The 23,791-nt window shown below is 33.6% G+C and overlaps 1 protein-coding gene and 1 long non-coding RNA gene across 3 annotated transcripts; both read right to left on the reverse strand.

The window, feature by feature from the left end:
• Positions 1 to 15,218: 15,218 nt before the first annotated feature.
• On the reverse strand, positions 15,219 to 17,722 carry LOC120263718. Of its 2 annotated transcripts, none has more exons than XR_005537117.1 (3): positions 16,695 to 17,722; positions 15,639 to 15,699; positions 15,219 to 15,411 (listed from the first exon to the last, which is right to left on the reverse strand). It is a non-coding gene; the product is annotated as an uncharacterized LOC120263718 (long non-coding RNA). The 2 variants fall into 2 exon arrangements; XR_005537116.1 differs by having other exon boundaries at positions 15,219 to 15,437.
• A 994-nt stretch (positions 17,723 to 18,716) lies between these two features.
• LOC120259011 (bet1-like SNARE 1-1) lies at positions 18,717 to 22,443 on the reverse strand. The gene is made up of 6 exons (XM_039266568.1): positions 22,325 to 22,443; positions 22,075 to 22,133; positions 21,369 to 21,516; positions 19,440 to 19,496; positions 19,176 to 19,235; positions 18,717 to 19,103 (listed from the first exon to the last, which is right to left on the reverse strand). The coding sequence occupies exons 2-6, from the start codon at positions 22,086 to 22,088 to the stop codon at positions 19,014 to 19,016; spliced, it is 369 nt and encodes a 122-aa protein (XP_039122502.1). The 5' UTR covers positions 22,089 to 22,133; positions 22,325 to 22,443; the 3' UTR covers positions 18,717 to 19,013.
• Between the last annotated feature and the right edge of the window lie 1,348 nt (positions 22,444 to 23,791).

Here is a 23,791-nt window from a genome sequence, read left to right on the forward strand (position 1 = left end):
TTCATGTAAAGAACCATTTCTATCTTCGTTCCTTGTCTCCGTCTCCACAGTCCAGAAAAGCTATCCAGTGCAACGTTACATTAGTTGCAAGGATCTCATCTTGAGCATACCGTACGTCAACGATATCGTCTAGCTAGAGATTTTGTTCATATTATTATCTTATTTTTATCAACCACCATGTTCAGAAGTTGTCTGTTTATGACTAAAGGTTTTTTTTTGTTTTGTTGCTGCAGTGCCCTAATAGACATGTTTTACACTGTTGTGAAATATAAGGGAGAGGGTTGTGTGTTAGATTTAACTATCTTGACTGGCTGGGAATTATTATTGGAAGAAATATGTACGTATTGGCACCTTCAAGATTCTTCAGTCAGAGTTAAGTATATAATTCCAAATGAGCAGAAGACAATGACTTCCATTAGTTCCGAAGATGACTTCCAAACAATGTGCAACATTCACCGGTTATTCAAAATAAACGTGGTTGATATGTTGTTAAAGACTGTGAATAGTAACACAGAAGACAACTCTAGGTCATCGAGACCATCGTAAATATCATATATCTTTTATTCTTTCATTTTTTTTATATCTCTGCTTACACGATAGCTGTTGTCCTTCTATTCGATTTTAATGGTGTACACATGTGATACGGTGATCGTTATGCTGGTTTTTTGCTCATTAAAATGTTTTTGTATTTATTCATGTTAGATTGTAGTTAGTTTTCAGTTTTGCAGTTTAGATTTTTGTTTTTTGTTAAGATTTTGGTAGTAAGCATTCAATTTTAAAGCGTTTTTGTTTATTTATTGAAGTAATAATTTACTTTTTCCATCATACCAAGGAAACATTGTCAATGCTACCGCCAGTGTTACATGGGGGACCTTTAACAATACGTGATCCGTCAAGAGATTCAGAAGCTGAGTTTACTATAATTGGTCATCGGTTTGAAAATGCGAAAGACTTTAAGGATGCATTGTGTGACTTAGCCGTCAAACGCAATTTCAACTTTCGGTCATAAAGAACGATAGAAATAGAGTGACTGTGACATGTGCTGATGAAGATTGTTAATGGCATGTTCATGCCTCAAGAGACGGAAACCTCCCTACATTCAAGATTAAAATAGCACAACATGAACACACATACGGTGGAGGCATCAACACACCATTTCACCGGAGAGCATCAAAGAAATGGGTCAGTAGGAAGGTAATAATGAAATTACGTGATCGGCCTCTATACCGAGTAGTGGATATACAACGAGATATATTACGTGACCACGGTGTTCGTCTGCCATACAAACAAGCCTGGATGGGTAAAGAGTTGGCAAGGGTTATTCTTCATGGCAATGATATAGCAAGCTATGATCTGTAGGTATGGTATGTAGCCAAAGTTTCTGAAACTAACCCAGGTAGCATCATTATTATCAACATTAATGAAGAACGATTCAAGCGTGGATTTTTCTATTTTCGTGCTTCTCTTGATGGTTTCAAGCGGGGTTGTAGGCCTATGCTTTTTCTAGATGGAACTTACTTGTTGGGCAAATATGGCAGTATCCTTCTGGTGCAACAGCCAAAGATAGTAATGAAGGGTTTTTTCATTTAGTGTTTGCTATCGTAGATAATGAAATTGATGATAACTGGACATGCTTTACATCAACTTTGGGTGATGCAATATACGGTGATGACGACTACACCAACATTATCACATTCATCTCCAATAGGTCGAAAGTAGACTTGTGAATGCTATTGCGAAGGTTTTTCCTTCCTCCCCGCATGCTTATTTCTTGCAACATCTACATGCAAATTTTCTTAAATCAAATGGGCAACTAGGAAAGTCATTAAAGGATGAGTGCTGGAGTTTGATTATGAAGATTGCATATGCCTGTACGTCTTTCGAATATGATGAAGCTGTAGGCTCCACATCAGGACAAGCACACCACTGGATGTTCCAGATATCGAGCATGTCACATTGGTGCAATTACTTGTTTAGAGGCCAGCGGTGGGGTGAAATGTATTCCAACATCTCGCAGAATCTTTTAATGCATGGATAAGAGAAGCACGACACCTTCCTGTGTGTAAGATGGTAGATGCAATAAGGTGGTACCCATATTCAACCTCTTAATTTATTTTAGATGTCTCTAAATAGAATGCAAAGTTGTTACATACTTTCCCGTATTCATGTTTCTTTTCAACCATTTGCTTTTAATATTGTTCTTTCATATTCTGATTTCGCTTAATCTATTTACTATTAGATGTTTGTGTTCTATATTTTATATTTCCCTTTCGTTTATCGCGTTACTGTTTAGTATTAGCAGTTGGTGTTTAGAAATTAGGTAATGCGTTCTACAATTTGCACTTGCATTATTACCCCTAAATCGTGTTATATTTTATATTTACCAACGTAATGGTATGCTCCACGTGCAATTGATACAACCTATTTTCATGATTTTAGGTTGAAGATGATGAACATGATGTACAACCGACGTAATTGTTGCTTGAAATGGGAAGCTTCTCTTTGCCTTGTGATACACAGGAAGATTGAAGCGATAGTCGACGAAAGTAGGTTCTTACTAATAGGTTGTTCAGATAGAAAACAATTCAAGATTGTTGACCACCAGAGTAATTATGTTAATTTGCGTAATCGAACATGCTCTTGTCACCACTGGCAGGTGTACGGAATACCATGTAAGCATGCTGGCGCAGCGATTATGCAAACTGATACAAATGTCCATCGTTTCATTAAACCATACTACACTATCAAATCCTACAAGTTGACATGCAAAGAATCAATATTCCTTGTACCAGATCATGACAAACCGTTGGGCGACTCTGGCCAACTCCGTATTTGACAGCTTATCTAAAAAAGAGGCCTGGTCGTCCGAGGCGTAAGCAGATTGAGTCACAAGCATGGTATGTGCGCGAAATACATAGTAGTCATTGCCACTCAATCGGACATAACAGGGCAACATATAATGAAGTAATCGCAGACTAAGCACCAAGTGGAGTGCATGTTTTTGTTGAACAATGAACTAGGGTAACATGTTTTGAAAATCGTCCATGAATGTCTAACCTTAAACAGCAAACCATATATATTAACAGTAACACAGGCCATGAATGGTGAATTTTGAAGTGTAAATAGTGTTTTTGGTCAGTAAATAATGAAAATGAACCGATATCTGTGGAAGTAAACAACAAACAACATATGTAAACGAAACCATATATTAATGAGCGGCATATTCAATTTATAAACAATAAACACAACAACTAGATACGAGTAAGCTTTATTGGTCAGCAAGCAATGAAAGTGATGTATAAGGCAATTAAGTAACCATAATCTGGCATATATGAATAGTAATAGACAATAATGATTGTTACTGTTAATTTGTAAAGCATAAGTAAGTAAAACAGGACAGTAATTACCGTTCTTAGTGAAGTAAACATTCAAACTGAAGACATTCATTTAATGTTAGGCATTTGTCACTTCGGCACAATCACCACTCGGCTGTGCCTCTTCATTACTCTATGGGATGCGTGGCGCGGTCTTTGGTTGCTGATCAGTTTCTTGGTGGCTTTGTGGTACTCATCATCCATTTTTTTCCCAGTGTTTGTACTTACCTCTGACGCTTCTATAGGCAATGCTAACTAGGGTGTGTTTCGTGTGATGCCATCTGACAAGATGCGTACAGCGTACTCCAGTCACAGATGGGCAACATCTGAGTAGGGTACACTGAGTTCCTCACCATGCAGAAGTTGTTCCATGAAGCGCATCAGGTACACTGGACAATCGACGATGTTCTCCCTCTGTTATGGACAATCATGAACATGACTAAGAGTATATGATGCCATCTCATTGATATTGAATTTTTTCTGCAAGCGATCTTCAAACAAGGAACGTTGCAAAACACGAAAACAGTATTACAAAAAAGTAGCAGAAACTCAAAATGGGTATCAATATTACCATGGTATTTGCTGCTTGATCATAAACTGGACTACGGACAGATGAATAATGAAAATATTTCTCCTCGTCTTTGTCGAGGACAATAAGATGGTAATGTTTATTCAAAGCAATCGGCATGAGAACAAGTTTCACTTTGACATAATCTTCTAAAGGACCATCAACTGAATGCTCATGTTGTGACAGAGCAAGCGCCATGGGTCTGTAAATTGTAGCAAGGCTACCGAACTCATGCCGGAATTTCTCAAAGAATCATGTAACATAAGGACGAACACATCCATGATAGAATCCGGCACCATAAGTTTGCCATCAATTAAAGCATGAAGATGAGATCGGGTCGTGTGACCCCATCCATTAATCCATACAATAGTCCTGGTATCATATCAAGGAAACATATTAACATCATATAATAAATATGAACACTTAACAATAAAAATAAACAATTAAGACAATATCTAATTTTTTAGTTGTAATACTAGCATGCACAAATTGAAACTTGCACATAAAATTTGAAAATCGATTAATACACCATGATAGTGAAGATTTAATTTTGAATTCAACTCGCACAATGTGAAATTCAACCATCACAGCGCGAAATATTTATTGAGGTACTTACTCGTCTATTCTGGTGTTGAGAAACACACTCATGCCATTTGTTGTAACTTTTTCAGATGACCAAAACCCACGGGTCATTTTTTTTCAAGGATGAAATCTTTTGGAGGTTCTTTTACCTTTTCATGGCATATCTGTAATCCTGTGTCTTCTAAATTGGTGGGGATATCTTGTATTTCCTCTACAAAGTATGCTTCCTTCTCCCCCTCTTTTGCAAACAATTTTTCCTCGTTTTTCAACTGGGTTAAGGACTCTATTGCATTGTCAATGTCATCAGTTGTTTGCTCATCAAGCACACTGATTTGTGATGGAGTTGGCGCTATCCTTTTTTTTCCTTTTCAAGTGCTGAAATTTTTTGTTGAGGGAGCAAGTGCTGGGCAAGAGGATTTCAATGCCCTTGTAGCATGCGTGACTGGCTTCTCATACTAGGACGCTTTAGATACGTCCGCCAATGGGGGTTTCAGTACTCATGGCTTGGACGCCACTTTCTTAAACTTTTTGGCCGGGGGTTCAGACGAATCATCAAGGGGTGGATCAATTGAATGACCAATATCATTTATATGTTCTAGGGTCGGTTGCTCCTCATTCCTCTTAACGACATCTTCCTTTCCTTGAAGAACACTTACCTTTGCACGAAGTGCTATCAACTCTTCCATCAAAGTTTCATAGTTTTCATTCTTTGTGGCCTTCCTCACTAGACTTGATGATAGTGATTGCTAGCCAGACTCCCACTATGTGCTATCTGACTACCTACTATGCTGACCTTTCATCTGGGAGGGCCCCCCTTTCAGTTTCTCATCTAATTTTCTTCACCTTGTCCTCACATATTTAGGTAATTTGATAGCATCGGATGTCTTTGATACCATCAATGTGTTATTTTGTTGAACCTTTCCATATCTGAGCAGTTCAATTTCAGATTGTCTGTCGGCCACGAGTGGAACAAACTAGCAGAAGACAACAAACATCAACAAAACATGTACATTAGAAATTAATACATAAAAATCTTTACATAAAATGAATATCTTATATAACACACTGAACATTTACATAAATAAGTAAACAAGTTTGCCAAATCGTGAACAGATAGGTGTGATACAACATTACAATTGTAAATATTAATTTCATACACGTTCTTATGGGTACTATATTGTAATATTAAAACCAAAATTAGAATATTCACGACTACATGGTAAACTATGTATACCTTCTTGCCCTCTAGTGATTCAATCAAGGCACTAACAGTAGCTTGTTTCTTGTAACTACCAACACCATAACAGAGAATGCGTGGTGTTCTTCCAAAGTAAATCTTCTTCCCGTTACCTGTGACTTCATAAAACCAAATGATTAATGGCATAGTACAACCCCTTACATATCCTATCCTTGATTGCCTCCCGACACATCTCTCTTTCACACGAGCGGCTGCGATAGGTACATCATACATCATCCACTTATGCGTAGCCTGTGCCCATGCATACCGTCCTATTGTTGATAGATTGTCCACATAGTAAGGTAACCATGCCAATGACGAACATGAAGTTGTGGGGAAAAAGAGAAATCCCAAAATGTACACTAATAAAAGCTTCAAAAAACTTTCTTCTTTCTTGCTTTCCTTTTTTACCACCATATTCATTAACAACCTCACCAGGCAGTCCCTGTTTCGGTCTACTCCTTTATTGAAGTATTCCTCTTCAAATACACAACATTCCTTTTTTTCTTTTGAAGTCAATGGCAGTGCCATCACATTGTAATCCTAATATTAACGAAACATCTTAGGCCTTGAATTCCAAAAAACTATCCCCCAAACGGAATGTGTTGCTCATTTCATCAAACAACTGCATTAACGCATCCAAAACACTTCGCTCTTGGACTATGGGCTCAATGTCCATGAGGTGGCTGAATTGTGTCCGTTGAAGTATATCCCAGTACCTTCGTGTAATCATCTTCTTCAACTGGTTGATGGTATCAACAACTGGTGCTAAATAACAGCGTCCATTCTTAAGATTCCCTGAATTGTCACCCATAATCCTCCTAATCACACAAACAAAACAAACTGGTCAGGCGACATATACTTCTTGAATAACAAAGTCATAACCCACTATATCTTTGCCAAACAATATAATTTGCCCATAATATCAACAAGAACTCACAGTGCAAGCAATTGTCTTCTATAAATGAATAGAACAACAGAGTTGTAAACAATAAACACTAATAGTAATCACAATCATAATGAAAACGCATGAATCATAAATGTTAATGATCCATTCACATCTTCTTTGGTTCTAAATGTTAATCATCCATTCATAATACAACTAAAGAGATACAATCTCATCGGTAACGTGGATTGTTAGCAAAAAAATTGAACATCAAATACATTTGTAAATACTAGCCCTAAAATAAATTCCACATGATGATAACAACGTTATTAGAGAGATTCTGTGCACATAAGACAGTTGCTTTCATGCATTCGTGTGGGTTTATTCATTACAACTGAAATTAAGGCACAAACCTATTGTACAAACTAACTACACACTCAAATTTTACGTCTTCATCAAGGAATTACAGGGCTTATACACAATGATAATCCAATTGAACAAAAAATAAACTATAAATGCAAGATAAGATTAACCAAAGGGTGTTGGCCTCCAATGCCGTCGGCCTTGAAACCTTTTTTTCTTGAGTGTGCAAATAGAGGGCAAAGATGCTCCCAAACTTTCTCCTTCTCTCCAGTAGTAGCGAGAAGAACGCCGGCCGGTTGTGATGTGGTCGTTCAACAGAGGAAGATGAAAGGGTTCTCTTTTCTCAGGAGAAGATGATGAGATGAGTATGGGGATGTGATGTGATGGTTACTTAATAACTATTTAATTTTCAACCTTTTTCAAAATCTTATAACCAACTGAGGGCAAGAGAGACATTTTACCTTGTTTTTAACTCCATTAGTGAACTATTGGATTTGAAAGTATTTGTATAGAAAAGAGAGGACTTATAGGGGATATGGAAAAGTCAAAGGACTTTTTACTCCATTGACAAAATGGGAGGGATGCTCCATGCAATTCCTCTATATTATATTAATATCATATATGTATATATATATATATATATATCTTAAGAGGGGATGGTGGGTTGGTGTGGGACCCACTCAACTAAATAAAAAAAACAATCAAAAGGTGTCAAATGCATCATGAGAGTGATTTGTGTAGTGTTAGTTAAGATTAATATTATGCACTAGTGTGGGAGACCCGTATTGACGCTGCGAATTTATATACAAAAGTCATTTGACTTTTTATTGTATATGTATTTTAAATTTATATGTTATTTTATTTATTTATTTATTAAAAATAATTAGAAATGTAATAAATATTTCATTTGTTGATAATTTTTATTGGTTAGAAGATATATAGTAAGTTTGGGGAAAAAACAATCTATTTCGTAAGGATTTCTTCATACATTAATAAATTACAACATAATTTTTTGTTTTACATTCATGGTCAAAAAGTTGAGTTGTGATGGTTTCACCCAATTGATTTATATTCTCGAGTAAGTTAGGAAGAGTTACTCAATTTAACTGAGATGTCCTTCATAGTTACTCAATTGCATAATTAACTCAAAGGTTACTATCAAAATATTAGTAAACAAAATCACTTGAATTAAACACAAAAAAAAGTTGTTCGAGTTCTCATCCCCAACTCCAAACAATTACACAACAGGGAAAAAAAGTGCAACAACTCCACTCCATTCATGGTTGTCATTATGGATGTGCATCAGAGTCAGTGGATTGTTCAACGTTGTCATCCATGACAACAGGAAGGTTGAGGTCGATCAGAGTAACTAATGATGGGATTTTGTGAGATAAACTGAATCTGAGAGGCTTCCTAGCATTGTTATTTGATGAGTCAACTACTTGGATCTGATGATGGTTTGGGGTCGATGATTTGCCTCCCTTCTTATGGCTGACCTGTTAAAGAACAATGTATTAGTGAATGTTTTTCTCAGTCATGTGAAGATGTTATTTGAGATGATATAAAAAAAATTATTCTATGCTAACTAATACATAGAATAATTTAGTGTTATATTATATTCTCAATAATAATCACACTAAATCAATTTGTTATGCATTTCATTTTGAAGTTATTAATCGATATGCAAGTATTATAGTTATATGAAATTTTACTCTCTTTTTTTTTTTGCATAAATCATGGCTAGGCCAAGATGCATTTGTAGTTAACTTGGTATTTTCAAACATAGGTTGAAGTCTTCAACAGGTAAAATTTGTCTATAATGTTGTTCTTCATTATATCTTTATATTTCAATAGAAATTACATTGTTTTTGGAGTGTCTGAGCTTCTCAGGGTTCCAATTTAGTTTCAATGCAACTTCTTTCTGATATGGTTCATAGTCTTATAATTTTAGTAGAATTCTAAACAATAAACAATAATTGTCAAAAAACTAACATTTAGTAAATATTATTAAAAAACAATTGTAAACATTACTTCAAGTTTCTTAATCAGCTCTTTTGCATTTGAAGCGGAGACAATGATAAGTCGTGCACTTGGGTTGATGAAACCTTCTTTCACAGCTTGGTCAATGAAAGAAAGTAATGAATTGTAGTAACCATCAATATTCAGTAATCCGACATAAAACAAAGAATAAGTTAGACATGTTTTGTTCATAATTTCCATTGTGTATGTGTACAATTGGTGTTGACTTTCCTGCTTGTTAGGTATGCCTAATTGTGCTCAAGTAATTACTTCAAAAAGTTCCTCAAGAATGTCATAACCTCCTGCATAACAATTTCAATTGAGATTAATGAGTACATTTTTTTTGTATTTTTGGTTATTTATGTCAAGAACATTAAAATATAATGATTTGTAAGAGGATTTGTGTTTTTTTGCATAATGAATGATTAAACAATGATAACAAAATAAAACAATGATATGGTAGCATATCTGACAAATTCACAAACCAATATATTATTGAATAGGCATTGGTATTTGTGGTTTGAGTTTGTTTTTGGAGAGTTTGTCATAAAATTAAATAATTTTTTTCATACCTTTTATCCATTAGAGATTTGAGAATGATACTGAGTATGTGGAAAAAAATGTTAATATCTTAATTTTTTTTTTTAAATGAATGGCCTTTCAATAATTTTTTCAAAAAAAAAAAAAAAATCATACCGAAGAACATGTCTTCTACCATCAAAGACAGTTTGAGATATCAAGCCCATTAATCCAATATTGTCTCCTCCATATACTAAATTAATATTTTTCACCACCTGAAGGAAATTACTAGGTTATTTAAGATATTTGTAGTTAAGCACACATAAATGAATAGGCTATATGATTATAAGAACAATAATAAAGAAATGGAAAGGAAGAGAGAGTGATGAAAAGAGCAATTAAAATTAAGTAAAGGGAAGAAACCAAACCAATTCATTGCCCAGATCAGTGGCAGCATCTTAGTAACTCTTTTTTTATCCTAGGTTACTACCGCAAAAAACTCAAATTGTCTTGAATTTGGATGTACTCATTCTCTTTCTTTTGTTTTGCTTTACTAACACTGCAAATTGCATTAAATTATCATAAGAAAAGATAACTTAAAGCTGTAAGTATGATATTTTTTTTAATTGCTAAAAAAGACAAATAGGTTGACAATTGAACAATAATAATAAGGAAGGATGAGTAAAAGAAGATCTTGGAACCGTAGGGAAATTAGGCTGATGATTTGTATTTTTTGTTGGAATGTTACCACATTTGATCTAAAAGACTGATCATTATTAAGGAGGATGACTGTATTTCTATCAGGTGTATATATATATATATATATATATATACATATATTGCTTTTGAGATAGCTACTACTATCTTAGAAATGCATATATATATAGATAGAGATGGTTGCCTTGTGTTGTTTTTCTTTGGTTAATTTTTTATATTATTTTTTTTATGTTTAGTCAAGGATATGCATCATATTTTGTCTGATTTTCTTAAAAGAAGTGTAGATTTGTTTTCAATTCATATTTTTTTTTTAAACAAATGTAATTTAAAATGTTAAAATTATGATAAAATCCAAAAGAAGACAAATTAAGAAAGGATCATACTTTCCAAAGAAGTGGTATGACTATACCCTAATTACAACTGCATCTATATCGGGAAGGCATTCCCTGGATATGAAGTTCCATAAGCAGCCATCCAATGTATCAAAACTTACGCCATGATTATCTCTAATTCCTTCTTATCTATCACTAATCATTGGTTTCCTCGGATGCATTCTACATAGAAATTTTGTATGATTCGTCTTCTATATACTTAATCTTTCCCGAAAGGATAAAGGAATGTCAAGTCCATCATTTTATTCATATCAGTAACACAAAAAAAATTCTCTTGTTCTCTATAGTAGTAACTGATGGTGACACTAAAAACACAATTATTAAGCTCAACACATATTGAACATATCCACCAAATACATCTTAGTTCATGGTTTCTTGCAAAGCTCTAACAAATCTGAAATTCACATCCTTAAAATACCATAAATCTTATGATTTCTATCAAAAATTAAATGTTCTCTGCATAAGCAATTGTTGGCCATAATTGAAGAATAAAAGAACTATTCCCTCCTTGACCAAATTACCAGACAATTTTCAACAGTTCAAACTATCATATAAAAAATTAATAAAGAATCAAGAGGAATCAAACAAAGAAATAAATTCAATTGCACAACAATCAAGACCAATAACGACAAAGCAACTTAGCAACTCAGCAAAGCTTCCATCTTTTTCCAGAGGATCCGCTTAGGCACTCAATCAAACACGTCATTTGCCTATCTAAATCTAATTTGTAAATCAAGGCCGGGGTTCAAATGAAACCCTAGTTAAAGCGATGGAGATGAACAAAGAAGGAGAGTTTTAGGGTTTATGTGGATCATTTGTAAGTTTCAATCTTATAAACAGAACATCTTGTGTAATATAAGTACATATATATATATGTACAATTATTTTAAAAATTTATATGTATATATAGAATATAATAATATTTGTGTATTTTGGATACAGGAATATTTGAGTTATGTTATTTTTTTATTATGACTTTTAAGAAAAAAAATTACACACACACACACACACACATATATATATATATATATATATGAAAAACAATATAACAAAATTAGATTTTTAAAGGAAATATTTATTTATTTATTTATTTTAAAACAATAAAAAGAAATAACATAAACCAAATTAAAATACACAAACATAAAGTTGTTTTATTTCAGAATTATAAATACTTATTTTTATTCCGAATTATTAATAATGTTAAAAATTGCCATATATATATATATATTGGATTAATATCTATAGCATACATATCTATATTATGAAACATAAGAAAATGATTGTGGACACAGTGTGAGAGAATAAAAGTTAGAGATAGTCATCGCGTGTACAATCTAATACTTGAATTCAGATAGCTATCTTGACTCTAATGTCTATATCATCTATTCTTTTAAAGTAATATTCATATATGATTTTAGCACGAATAGGGTTTCTGATATAAATGCATTTACTATTCCTATGAGCCTCACCTTTAGCAAAATCTTGACTTCCTCGGCTTCAAAAACAATAAAAAAAAATCATTGTTGATTATTAATGTCACAAAACAACTGGTGTTTTTTGCTTTTACGTGATTTGTTCTTCCTATTTTCTTTTAATAAATAAAGTACATAAGTATATAATAAATTTATATAGTATGATTCCATCTCTCACATGTGATCTCTCTCCGACACATTTGATCCTCTTGTTTCACATATCACATATCCTCTCTCTCTCTCTCTCACACACACATGCTCCATTTTTATATTTTTCTAATCCAACTCATTTGGCTTATTGAATCATTTTCGTGAAATTCACTATTGTTGATTATAAAAAAAAATTAGGCTCACATCGCTTCAATCATGCCTTCTCAATCAATTTCAATGCAATACATCATAATAAAAAGAAATAAAAAAAAACTAATCAGCATGCAACAAATGGTGATCATCATGGCGGGTAAATTTTTCCAGTGAGCATCTAAGTTTGGCCTTATATCAGTTTGAGCACTAACTTTCAATTTGTATCAAAATGAGCACCAAGCTTTAATTTTATTTCTCCGACGCGGTAATTGGGGATTTCCAGTGGATTTTTGGTGACGTGGACGCCGAAAATCTTGCTTGGCTGCCTTGGGTCCACGTCACTGACTCGGCAGCCATTGTGGAAATCCACCGGAAATCCACCAAAAATCCACCGGAAATCCCGTCATGGAAATAAAATTAAAGCTTGATGCTCATTTTGATACAAATTGAAAGTTAGTGCTCAAACTAATAAAAGGCCAAACTTAAGTACTCACTGGAAAAATTTACCCTCATCATGGCTTCCATCATCATATAACATATATATATATAAATATATATATATATATATATATATATAATTTTAAAAAACTCAAACAATACTAGAAACAAAATATATATATATATATATAACAAAAAAATGAAACAAATAAGAAAATAAAATAAAATATACAAAATTATTTTTAATGTCTATACATGTATGAAGAACAATATAAGAACTAAACAAAAAAGAACGAAACTAATAAAAATAAATAAATCTGTATTCCAGTTTTCCAAAAAGACAACAAACCCTAGAAATTCCGATCCGATGGAGATCGAATAATGTTCCAATTAGTGTCCTCAAGACTAAGAGACAGGTCTAAGGTGCATTTGCGAAAAGCCGGCCGCCATTGTTAAGGACACCATTGTAGTGCTGGAGGCAGCAAAACTTACATCGTTGGTGAATGGTACCTAGTGGTTGACGGCCAAAACAAATATTTATAAATGGAAAAAATACAATAAAAAACATTAAAAAAATACTAATTTCCTTATAACATTGCAACTCAGAATTAATCAAATTCAATAATTTCTATTAACAAATAGCAAGTAATCTTTGATAACCAGAGAAGGGGGGACACTTGCGGAGTGTTTCTGGCGGGTGACGTTGGAGGGTTTTTGTCCCGTTGACAGCGAGTCACAGAGCTTATCCAATCGCACAGTTTGTGATCCATCTTGCTATTTCGGTTCCCTAATGTGGGAGTCGTTTGAGCTTGAGAGGTGATGGCGCACGACGGCAATGACTTGACCTTTGGTGTGGAGATTGAGACACGGATGGAGGAAGAAAGGTGGAAAAAATGGTTAGGTCAAAATGTGAGGCAGCTAGGTTAAAAAATTTTATGTTTATAATTCATTTCTTTTACCTATTTGTTTATTATTATTTTTTTTTTTGTGAAATTTACTATTGATGAATAGGTTATAGAAAAAAAAAAGTTAGGCTCCCATCCTTTCAAGACTCATCAATCCATTCCAATGCAATATATCATAATAAAAATTTTTTAAAGAAATGACACACACCAATCAGCACACACCAAATGGTGGCTAGGTTGAGATTTAAAAAAGAAAATCATAAACAAATGTTTAAAAGAGTTAGGCTCACATCCCTTTAATTATGGCTCATCAATCAATTAAGATTAAGTTAAGGCACCCGGCTAATCAAGATTAGTATTATAATGAAAAATTCATACGAATGAACATGTGCCAAATGTCAAGTGGTATTTATGAAAATTGAAAAACAATAAATGGCAAAACTTGGTTCTAATCCCAAAAAATTAAAAAGGAACGATAGCTATGTGACACTTGGTCTAGTGATAAAAATGGTTTTAGATTGTGTTTCTCTAAGGTTAATTGTGTTTCTCTGAAATTAAATGTGTTTCTTGTTATCAATGATGATGTTCCAAATCTCATTTGGAGAGGGCTTGAGGGCTATTGAGTAATTTCATATGTTTGGTTAAACCAATCTTGAATGTCCAAATGTCGGCTGGAGAGGCTATGAGGAACTATCCACTAAGATTAATATATAGTTATATATGTATGTATGTATGTATGTATATATATATATATATAGATATATATGAGAAAACATCAACTTTGGACGTTCATAGAACGCCCACAGTTGAGCACAGTGTGAAATATAGCACTACAGTGAAACATAATCAAGGATTAGTTGGGTTCATTAGTTTTGATTTTGATTATAACTTGGTTGTTGTAGGTGGAGTAGAAATAGGGTTGGACGGTTCATATTTCTTCAAGTACTGTGCATAAATTGGTTGAACAGTTTAAATCAAAATACTGTACATCTCACTTTTTCACTGTGTTACTATTCATAAGAACACTAATAGTATTCATTGAACAGTGCTGGATCGTTGGATTGAAATCCAACCGTTGATAGCAACATTTCGTAGATTTAAAACTTACGAATGTACACAGATGATTCATCCTATATATATATAGGGACAAACCATGAAACCCAAACCAAATAGCTTCTTCTATAGTTATGACTTGTCAAATACCTGTTCTTTGAGGTTCACAAGTCACAATACATGTACAAGTATTTGACAAGTCACAACTATAGAAGAAGCCCCAGAATAACCCACTGATCCTAAGCTTGATTTTCTCCTATGGAAGGAAATATTCACAGAGTACATGAGCCACAAGGGCGCAGTAGGATCGCAGAAAATAACATAATAATACAGATATAGCAGAATAATTAATAATTCAGACAAATTATCAAAAATACATAAAACATGCAGAAAAACAAACATGTACATCTCCCTAACTGATAACAGAAATCAACAGCACGAGGTTGGATCATCAACTGTGAAGTCAAAACAAAACAAAATATCAACCAGAGCTGGATCTTTGACCGCAGTCGGAACGGACACGCATGTCCGGTAGCGCTACTACAGAAAACATGTGCACATGGCTAGGACTTGCTCCTCCTAGCTGGGTGAGCCAGAAATGGAGATGTACTAAAACCGCAAAAAATACAGAATACAGATTGAAAAAATACCGAATAAATCACTTGACAAAATAAATAACTTACATAATTAAACAGATAACAAATACAGAATAATAAATAAGATATGAATAAATGTTGCAAGAACAATATAATTAAATAAATAAATAGCCACACACAAAAAAATACGGAATTATAGGGTGCGAGAGCCTACCTGGCTCCGAGCTAAGAAGTTGGATTCGACAAGTCCCGCGAATTCGGGCTCGCTATAGGATCTACCCAAACAGAATAATCTAACTTAGGTTAGAAAATCTTAGGCCGGGCCTAACTTACAACAACAGCCCGAGCTAATTCAACAATTAAAAGATTTCAAGGCTAGCAAGGAAGCAAAACAACCATACACATTAAAAGAAACATAAACAATAATTACGACCAATCTGAATGATTTAAGAAGTGTTATACTTCGAAATAAAATCACTTATCTAGCTGAACTCACATGCCAACTAGATAAATCTAGAACAATTGCATGTCTAGAATGAATACACAGTACAAGTACTAGCAACTAAAAATTTTCAGGAGAATTAAAAAGAGTTAAGCCAATAAAATTAAATATGCTTAAATAATTACACCAGGAAGGTTTGCATTAAACACTAGCACATAAAAATTTTCCAAGTCCAATATCATAATAAACACATGTTCAAAGATATATGTATATATATATACTACTAACATGCCCATACAAACATTAACAGATAAACTCTATTTTAAAGTAATAATAAAGAAAACCAACTTTGGAATGGAATTGTCAGAAATGGTTAAATTCTCAATGCAACAGGATTTAAAAACTTAAATGCATGCATACATTAATATATATATATATATACACACAATTAAACCTATATGATAACAATTCAAAAACCCAACCAAAACACTGGCCATAATATAAATCTTGCAGCAAGGAAACACATGAGTACAAGGTGAACTACACTAACAAAATAAAACATGCTTTCAGGTTGCTACGCATGCTTACAAAAATCAAGAAGGATAAATAAAATCTTAATACAACAAGGTTGCAAGTTCACATCATGCTCAAAGTTGCATCATGCACACATAAAAACCCAAGATAATAAAACACATCCATCACATGAAGAACAAACATTAGAAAACTTCTCAGACGCGACATGCTCAAAGAAATAAACAAAGCTTTAATCAAGACATAAAATGACAAACAACCCCACAAGGTCAAGCATTCAACACCAAAAACACCTACCTCTAAACTTGCTGGTGAAGAGATCCTCCAAAATCCAAGCTTCAAGAGAGAACAGAAATTGAAAATTCGGCCAAGGTGTTGAGTTGTTAACAAGGTGGAAAGAGCTTTAGAGAGAAGAATGGTTTGGTTTTTAGACAAGCCTTTAAGAGCATCCCATAATCTCAATTATGAGCCTCGAATAATACATAATCAGGCAGACAAGATCCAGAATTTACGGGCAAAGAGACAAAAGTGGGGCTCACTGACAAATAATTCTCAGTCAAACCAGTCAAAGCACTTCTCACTCAGCAAACATTACAAACTCCCCCCTTAAATGGAGTTTAGTCCTCTAAACTCGCATCAAGGGTCAGGGAACAACTCTGGAAAGCGATCCCTCAAGTCGGATTCTCGCTCCCAGGTGGCTTCATCACTGGAGCGGTTGCTCCATCTAACCTTGATGAATAGAATCACTCGGTTTCCTCACTGTTGCTCTTTGTAGGCCAGAAACTCCGCTGGTTGTTCTTCGTAAGACAGATTCTTCTGAAGCTCCACTGGTTCATGCTGAATGACATGCGATGGATCTGACAGATACTTCCTCAGCATAGAGATATGAAAGACATTGTGGACCTGAGCTAGATCTGGTGGTAAGGCCAAGCGATAAGCAACAGCTCCAACTCGCTCCAAAATCTCAAAAGGTCCGATGTAACACGGGTTGAGCTTCCCATGTTTTCCAAATCTCACAACGCCTTTCATCGATAAAAGTTTAAAATATTTAGCCAAAGGAAAGGAGCGCCACTCAACATTCCAGTCGAGGCAAAAAGGAATCCCCCGTACATTCAATATTTCAATATCATTCAATGCTACTATTTTCTTCCTAATTAAAATTTTAAGGTTGTAAAGATTCTATGAACAAAATTTTAAGCTTATGTGAACCATGCTCGTTTGACAGGCATTAATTCAAGACTTACATAAATTAGATTTTTTTTTTTATTATTATTAAAATAAGCCAACCACGGTAAGGACACTAAAATTATAGAGTTAATCCTACAATATATTTGTACCTTACCCGTCTCCTCATAAGAGATTCCATGCCAATAGATTAAAAAATAGTTGGTAAAAAATAATTTTTCAATATTATACAATTTTATCTAAAAAACTTAACAATAGTTGATGTCTTATGAAATGAAGTTTTAATTATTGTATAAATTTTTATTTCATTTTTTTTAAAAACATATTGCTTAAAAATGTCATTATCTAGCTAATTATAATGTATTTGACAATTACCTTTTTCTTTAATGAAAAAAAAATTATAAACTTATAAATGAATTATAATATGTCCACATCAATAATTCTTACTTGGTCACTCTATTAACACTGGTTGGATAAACACCTCTTTGGAAAACAAAATTATCAAATACATTTACCCAACAATTCATTTTAAACATCACATAACAATAGAGTCACCACTTGTGATAGTAAGACATTTAACTCCCATTTGGAAGGCCACTCTATTAAAATAGAGTGTATGTGATGGCTTGTTCAACAACAACAACATCGTACACATGACAATAAAGAAACATTTAAACCATTTATTTTATTTACCACATAACACACCCAACAATTTTTGGTTAATTCACCAGGTGCAGACTAGAATTTTCCTAAACTTGTAATGCTATAACTAATCAGATTACCCTCAAAACATAGCCAATGGTGATCTATGAAATAGTTAAACAAAGTTCTTCAGTTTGGCACTGATGAAAGTGTGTTAGTCTTATGGCACGATGCGCAAGCTGGACTCTTAGTCAAATTGGCACTTTGATTACTCTATTAGCTTCATTCTAATTTGATATACGACAACTATGATGTAATCATTATTCAAGCACAGGTATAGATGCAGTTGCTCCAAACAAATTTTGCTCCTAGGCAAGAAATGAAATACAGACCTTATTGCAGTTTATTCTAGAACAATACACAATTTTTTTTTAAAAAAAAAAAAAAGCCTTATGGTTTTATGCACAAATTTATTAAACATAAATAAGTATATAATAAAAACTATCATTCATTGGAGAGGTAAATTTGATGCAACATGCATGAAAGCCATTCAGAAATTCAGCATGATGTCTTTGTTTTCAAGGCAAGATAGGTACAATAACACTGTTGTTACACAGCCATGCAGAAATTTATATGAATCCACAAGAAGGGAAGCACAAATATGATGACATAGCAAGCACTATATAGGGCAATTTAGATGCTGTAAAAATTCCATGACAAGCATAGTTGAGAGTTTGTTTTTGAGATCTTAAAGGGCTAGATACTATGGATTCACAGTGAACGGAGATCCTACTTGGTCAGGTAGTAGACAAGCAAGAAGACAGCCACGAAAGATGCCACTAGAGTTGCCATCCTGCGGCTCGATTTGGTCTCAAACACCTGGTCAGGAAAAAATAGTCTATTAGTGGGATAGTAGCTAAGGAGAGCTTGTAGAAGTAATTTCAAACTTACCATTTTGAATCGATCCATTGTTCCAGAAAGGATTCCCCTTGATGAATCCATATCATTGCCCTAAATCCACAAGAATGATAAAAATTTACTTTAGGCATATTTATGCTTTTCCAAGTACATGCATGGAAGAGGGAGAAAGGATTCCCCTTGATGAATCCATATCATTGCCCTAAATCCACAAGAATGATAAAAATTTACTTTAGCCATATTTATGCTTTTCCAAGCACATGCATGGAAGGGAAGGGAAGGGAAGAGGGGGTTTACCATTCTGTCCAGCATACGGTTGTGACTATCCACCTCCTCATGTATATCACCTGTCAACTGTGAGAACATAACATGTCAACAAGGATTACAATAGAATACTCTGACAAAATGAAACAAAATCAATCTCCGGATGAAAACATGCTTACTCCTTATGATAAATAAGAACGGAAATCATCACAAATTTCAGGATGTAAAATTGTTCAACAACCTGAGCTCATTAAGCTTCAATCTGAGCCGTTCAAATATAAACTTAATAGCTGAAGTCCCAAAGAGTTATTTTGATAAATCAGTTTAGGCCCACTAAACAGGACACATGAGATGAAAAATTCCACACTTTTTCATGAAATAAAAACCACAGATATGTTTGGTCAAGATTCGCAATAGCTGGTAAGAAACTGAAATTTTGTCCAGATATTCATCTATTATATTAATGTGGAACTATGGCAGACTAACCACATTATCTCAAACATACTATTAAAAAATCATTACTTCAGTAATTGCATATCAAGCTTTCAAAACAAACTGATTGCTGATTAAAACTTGCAAAAATCTTGGTCAGACATTTAAGAACCAATTTTACTCTGAACTTGTGCCATTTTATTCCAAATTAACATTTCATAATTCCTACACAATTGAATAAAATTGCAATGTAGATAAAAACTTGAAAGCTAAGAGCATGGGACCAAAAGTGGTACGTATTCAAGTATCTTCATGAAAAAATCAATAAACAATATGAATTATCTTTGTACAACATAATATCCTTATGCACCCATTTCACATGTTAGGCATAGCTCATGTGTTTGGCAGCTCCCTATAAAATGTCACATGACTCGAGACAAATTCCAAGATGGTTCTTCTATAATAAAATGCCTTCCTTAGGTTTATCTATCTTCCTAGAATGTTATCAACCAACTTTTATCTTGTAAACCGGCAACTAACCTATTACCCTTTCCATTTCGACATTATGGTGATATAAATCCAACAATATCACTTCCAAATCTGTGGAAAAATACTTTTGAGCTTGGCTCTAAAGAACAAAATTTACTACTCAAGTACCAAAGGTGATTAGTCCATAAGACAGCAGGCGAGATCATCTGTATGCACGCACAATAAATACTTGACAAGTCAAGAACTTTCTGTCCTGACCCAGATGCTGAACAACCTACATTAACAAATCCATAGAAAAGTCCTACATGATCTAGTCAGCACTAAAAGGATCTATAAACTTTAATCGGGTATGGCATCAACTTATGAAGCTCATCACTCTTTAACATGCATTGTCCATAAAAGACTTTCCCATGCAAAATTTGAATCCACCTAATATAAATGCAATTCCATTAATAAAGAAAAGTCAAAAAGCAATATAGTTTACCGCTAGGATATCTTACATTTGCAGTTGGGTGGGAGCTAAATTTAAAAAATCATAATGAATATTGATTGAAAGTTTAGCAATTGTGGTGGTCCAGTACCGAATGTGAAACTTCAAGCCAATATAGTGACCTTGGCAAATTTGACACAAAGCATAGAAGAATACTCAATCTCCAGAATCTATAAAGGATGAGGAAACTACACTGAGCAATTCACCCAATAATAATTGCTAGTAATTCCATTATTAAATGATAAAATCATACAAATAGGTAAAGCTACTGAAAATAGCACAGAAGTTAACTTCAATTCCAACTGAAAGTCATGATTTTCTTGTTTACACTAGGAAACTAAAATAATGTCTGCACATAAAAATACAAATAAAGAAAAGTGATGTACAAAACTTAGCAGTTTTATTGTCGCGCCTAAAGGTGACTAAAAAATAGTTGAAAAAACAATTCCATGAGGCAAACTAATTTAAAGAATTTCTACACTCATTCTCTACAAAGCCATTAATCAAAACACATTTATTTGCATGACTCAACCGCAGAAATAATGACTTACTCTCTTAAGAACATTGACTCGATCTTGGAGCCCATCAATAGCTCTCTCATTTTCATGCTCATCTATTTCATGAGAAGAATAGGATGAGGCTCTGACCCCACCTTCTTCAATGCCATCGAATAAAGCAGCTCTGCCATTACGGTAGTCCCTGCAAATATTCAAATCACATGTAAGTAATAGAAGAGTTTATGGTGAATAACAATACTGACACAGACTATCACATCCCACCCAAAGAAAATTTCATATTTTTATCAGAAACTCCATCCATGCAAGTCAAACAGAAGAATCGTCCCATAAGATTCCAGTTAGAAAATTCAAGCCATGATTGTCCACACTTGAGTGACATTTTGATCAATTAATAAAATATATAAATCACAACATGCCTCGCATTTTCTAGTTGGGGAAACACAATAACAACAACAATGTATTAGAATAGTGGAAATTAAACATCCACTAGTGAATAAGCTATGCATCTGATATTGACACAAGCAACCCATCTATTAACAGTCCCTATTGATCAACATAACTAGCAAAACATCTTCAATACCAAGAAAAACAAAATCACAAATTGCAACATTAATCAAAGACTTGGTAAGATCATAAAAGACAAATGGCTAATACATCGCAAAAAAAATAATAAACAAAAAAACTAAAATCAAGAATTCCCATTCAAAAAACAGAAAAATGGAGAGATTTGGGAACCAACCTTCTCGAATTCATCACTAAACCTAATCCAGAAACCCTCCAAGATCCAACAAGCTCGTTCTGCGAAGAAAAACAAGAGGATTAGGTTATTCTGGGTTAGAATTCCATCGGATGAACAATTGAATCCTAAGAACAGAATCAAAGCTGTTGAAGAGCACCGATTCAAATCAAATCACAAGAAACATTCACCCCAATCAGCGATCCAGGATCTAAAACATTGGAATAGAAACCAAAACAATGAAGAAACAAACCTGGAATTGGAGCTCAGGGCGAGTTCTAGGGTTAGGGTTTTGAAGAGATCTCGCGGAGACGAACACGATTCACCCGCGGAGAAGGAAAAAAGAGGGAAGAAATACAACGCAAGAGAGTTTGGTAATTAATCACTTGATATTTTTCATATTGCACCCTAAACATGTTAGTATTTGTTTTGTTTGGTTGGTTTGCAATTATATATTTTTGCAGGGTACATATATAATTTTTCTACACTAATTTTTATACAAAAATAAAATAAATTAGAAATGATTAAGTAAAAGAATTAAATATTTATTTAAATTCTTCAATTGAAAAAAAAATTATTATTATATATGCATCATTTGAAAATATTTGTTTTGTTCATGGTGTCACTCATTTAAATGAATTATTTATTTTTAAAAAAAAAGATAAATCACTATTTATTAAAGTGAAAAATGGCAAGGACAAAATCACAAAACATAAAATAAATAAAATGTAAAATTACCAGTTTAGTCCATCTAATTGTATGGTTTTAGTCCTTTGAATCTCTTTATTATTTTTTGGGCCTATTGTGTCCCTCTGTTATCTAAAATTGGAGATCTCACTTTCTTGCAGAGGTCTTGATCCGTGAAGCCAGCCCTTCATCGCCCCAGGAAGGTATTTTTCTATTCTCATTTCTTGGTATTGAGTAATTGACTTATTATTGGTGACAGATTTTGATATTGAGTAATTGCTTTGTAATTGGCGACAAATCTTAGTATTGAGTAAATGCCTTGTAGTTGGTGACGAATCTCATTTGTCATTATATTTTCCTTCATGTTCTGTGCATGAATTTAATTAATCGATTTTACTGAAGTTTTGTGATGATGTGTTCACTCTAATGTGGGATTTGTTTTAGTTCTACCAGACATTCAGAGATGGGACAAATATTATATTTTTTTCCTTTATGTTTTGTGTTTGAATCTAATAAATCTACTTTGTTTTGTGAATAATGTGGGGTTTATTTTAGTACTACCATATATTCAGAGATGGGGACAAGTCATATGTGTCATATTATATTTTTGTCTTCTATATTTTGTGTTTAAATGTAATTGGTCCATAGTTTTGTGAGGATGTATTTGACTAATACTGGGGTTTAGTTTAGTTCTGTAAGACGATCAAAATGGAAATACTTAGAAAATGCTTTGTTAGGATCCTCTTTCATTTGCAACCATGTAATGTACTTTATGACGTCCCTATTTTTTAAAACTAGTTCAATGCACCTACCCATGAATCTATAATGTGAAGACATAAAGAGACAGAGGCATGAAGACAGAGAAACAGAGGCTAAAGATCTCATATTAGCATTTCTAAGAAAAAAGAATACACATAAGGGTTTTTTATATAGCTACTAACATAATAATATATGCTAATATATCCTTATATACTAACATAATAATATATGCTAATATCCCCCCTCAAACTCACGATGCGACAGCGATAAGCAT

The sequence above is a fragment of the Dioscorea cayenensis genome, chromosome 1 (assembly GCF_009730915.1).
Source record: "Dioscorea cayenensis subsp. rotundata cultivar TDr96_F1 chromosome 1, TDr96_F1_v2_PseudoChromosome.rev07_lg8_w22 25.fasta, whole genome shotgun sequence".
NCBI lineage: Eukaryota > Viridiplantae > Streptophyta > Magnoliopsida > Dioscoreales > Dioscoreaceae > Dioscorea > Dioscorea cayenensis.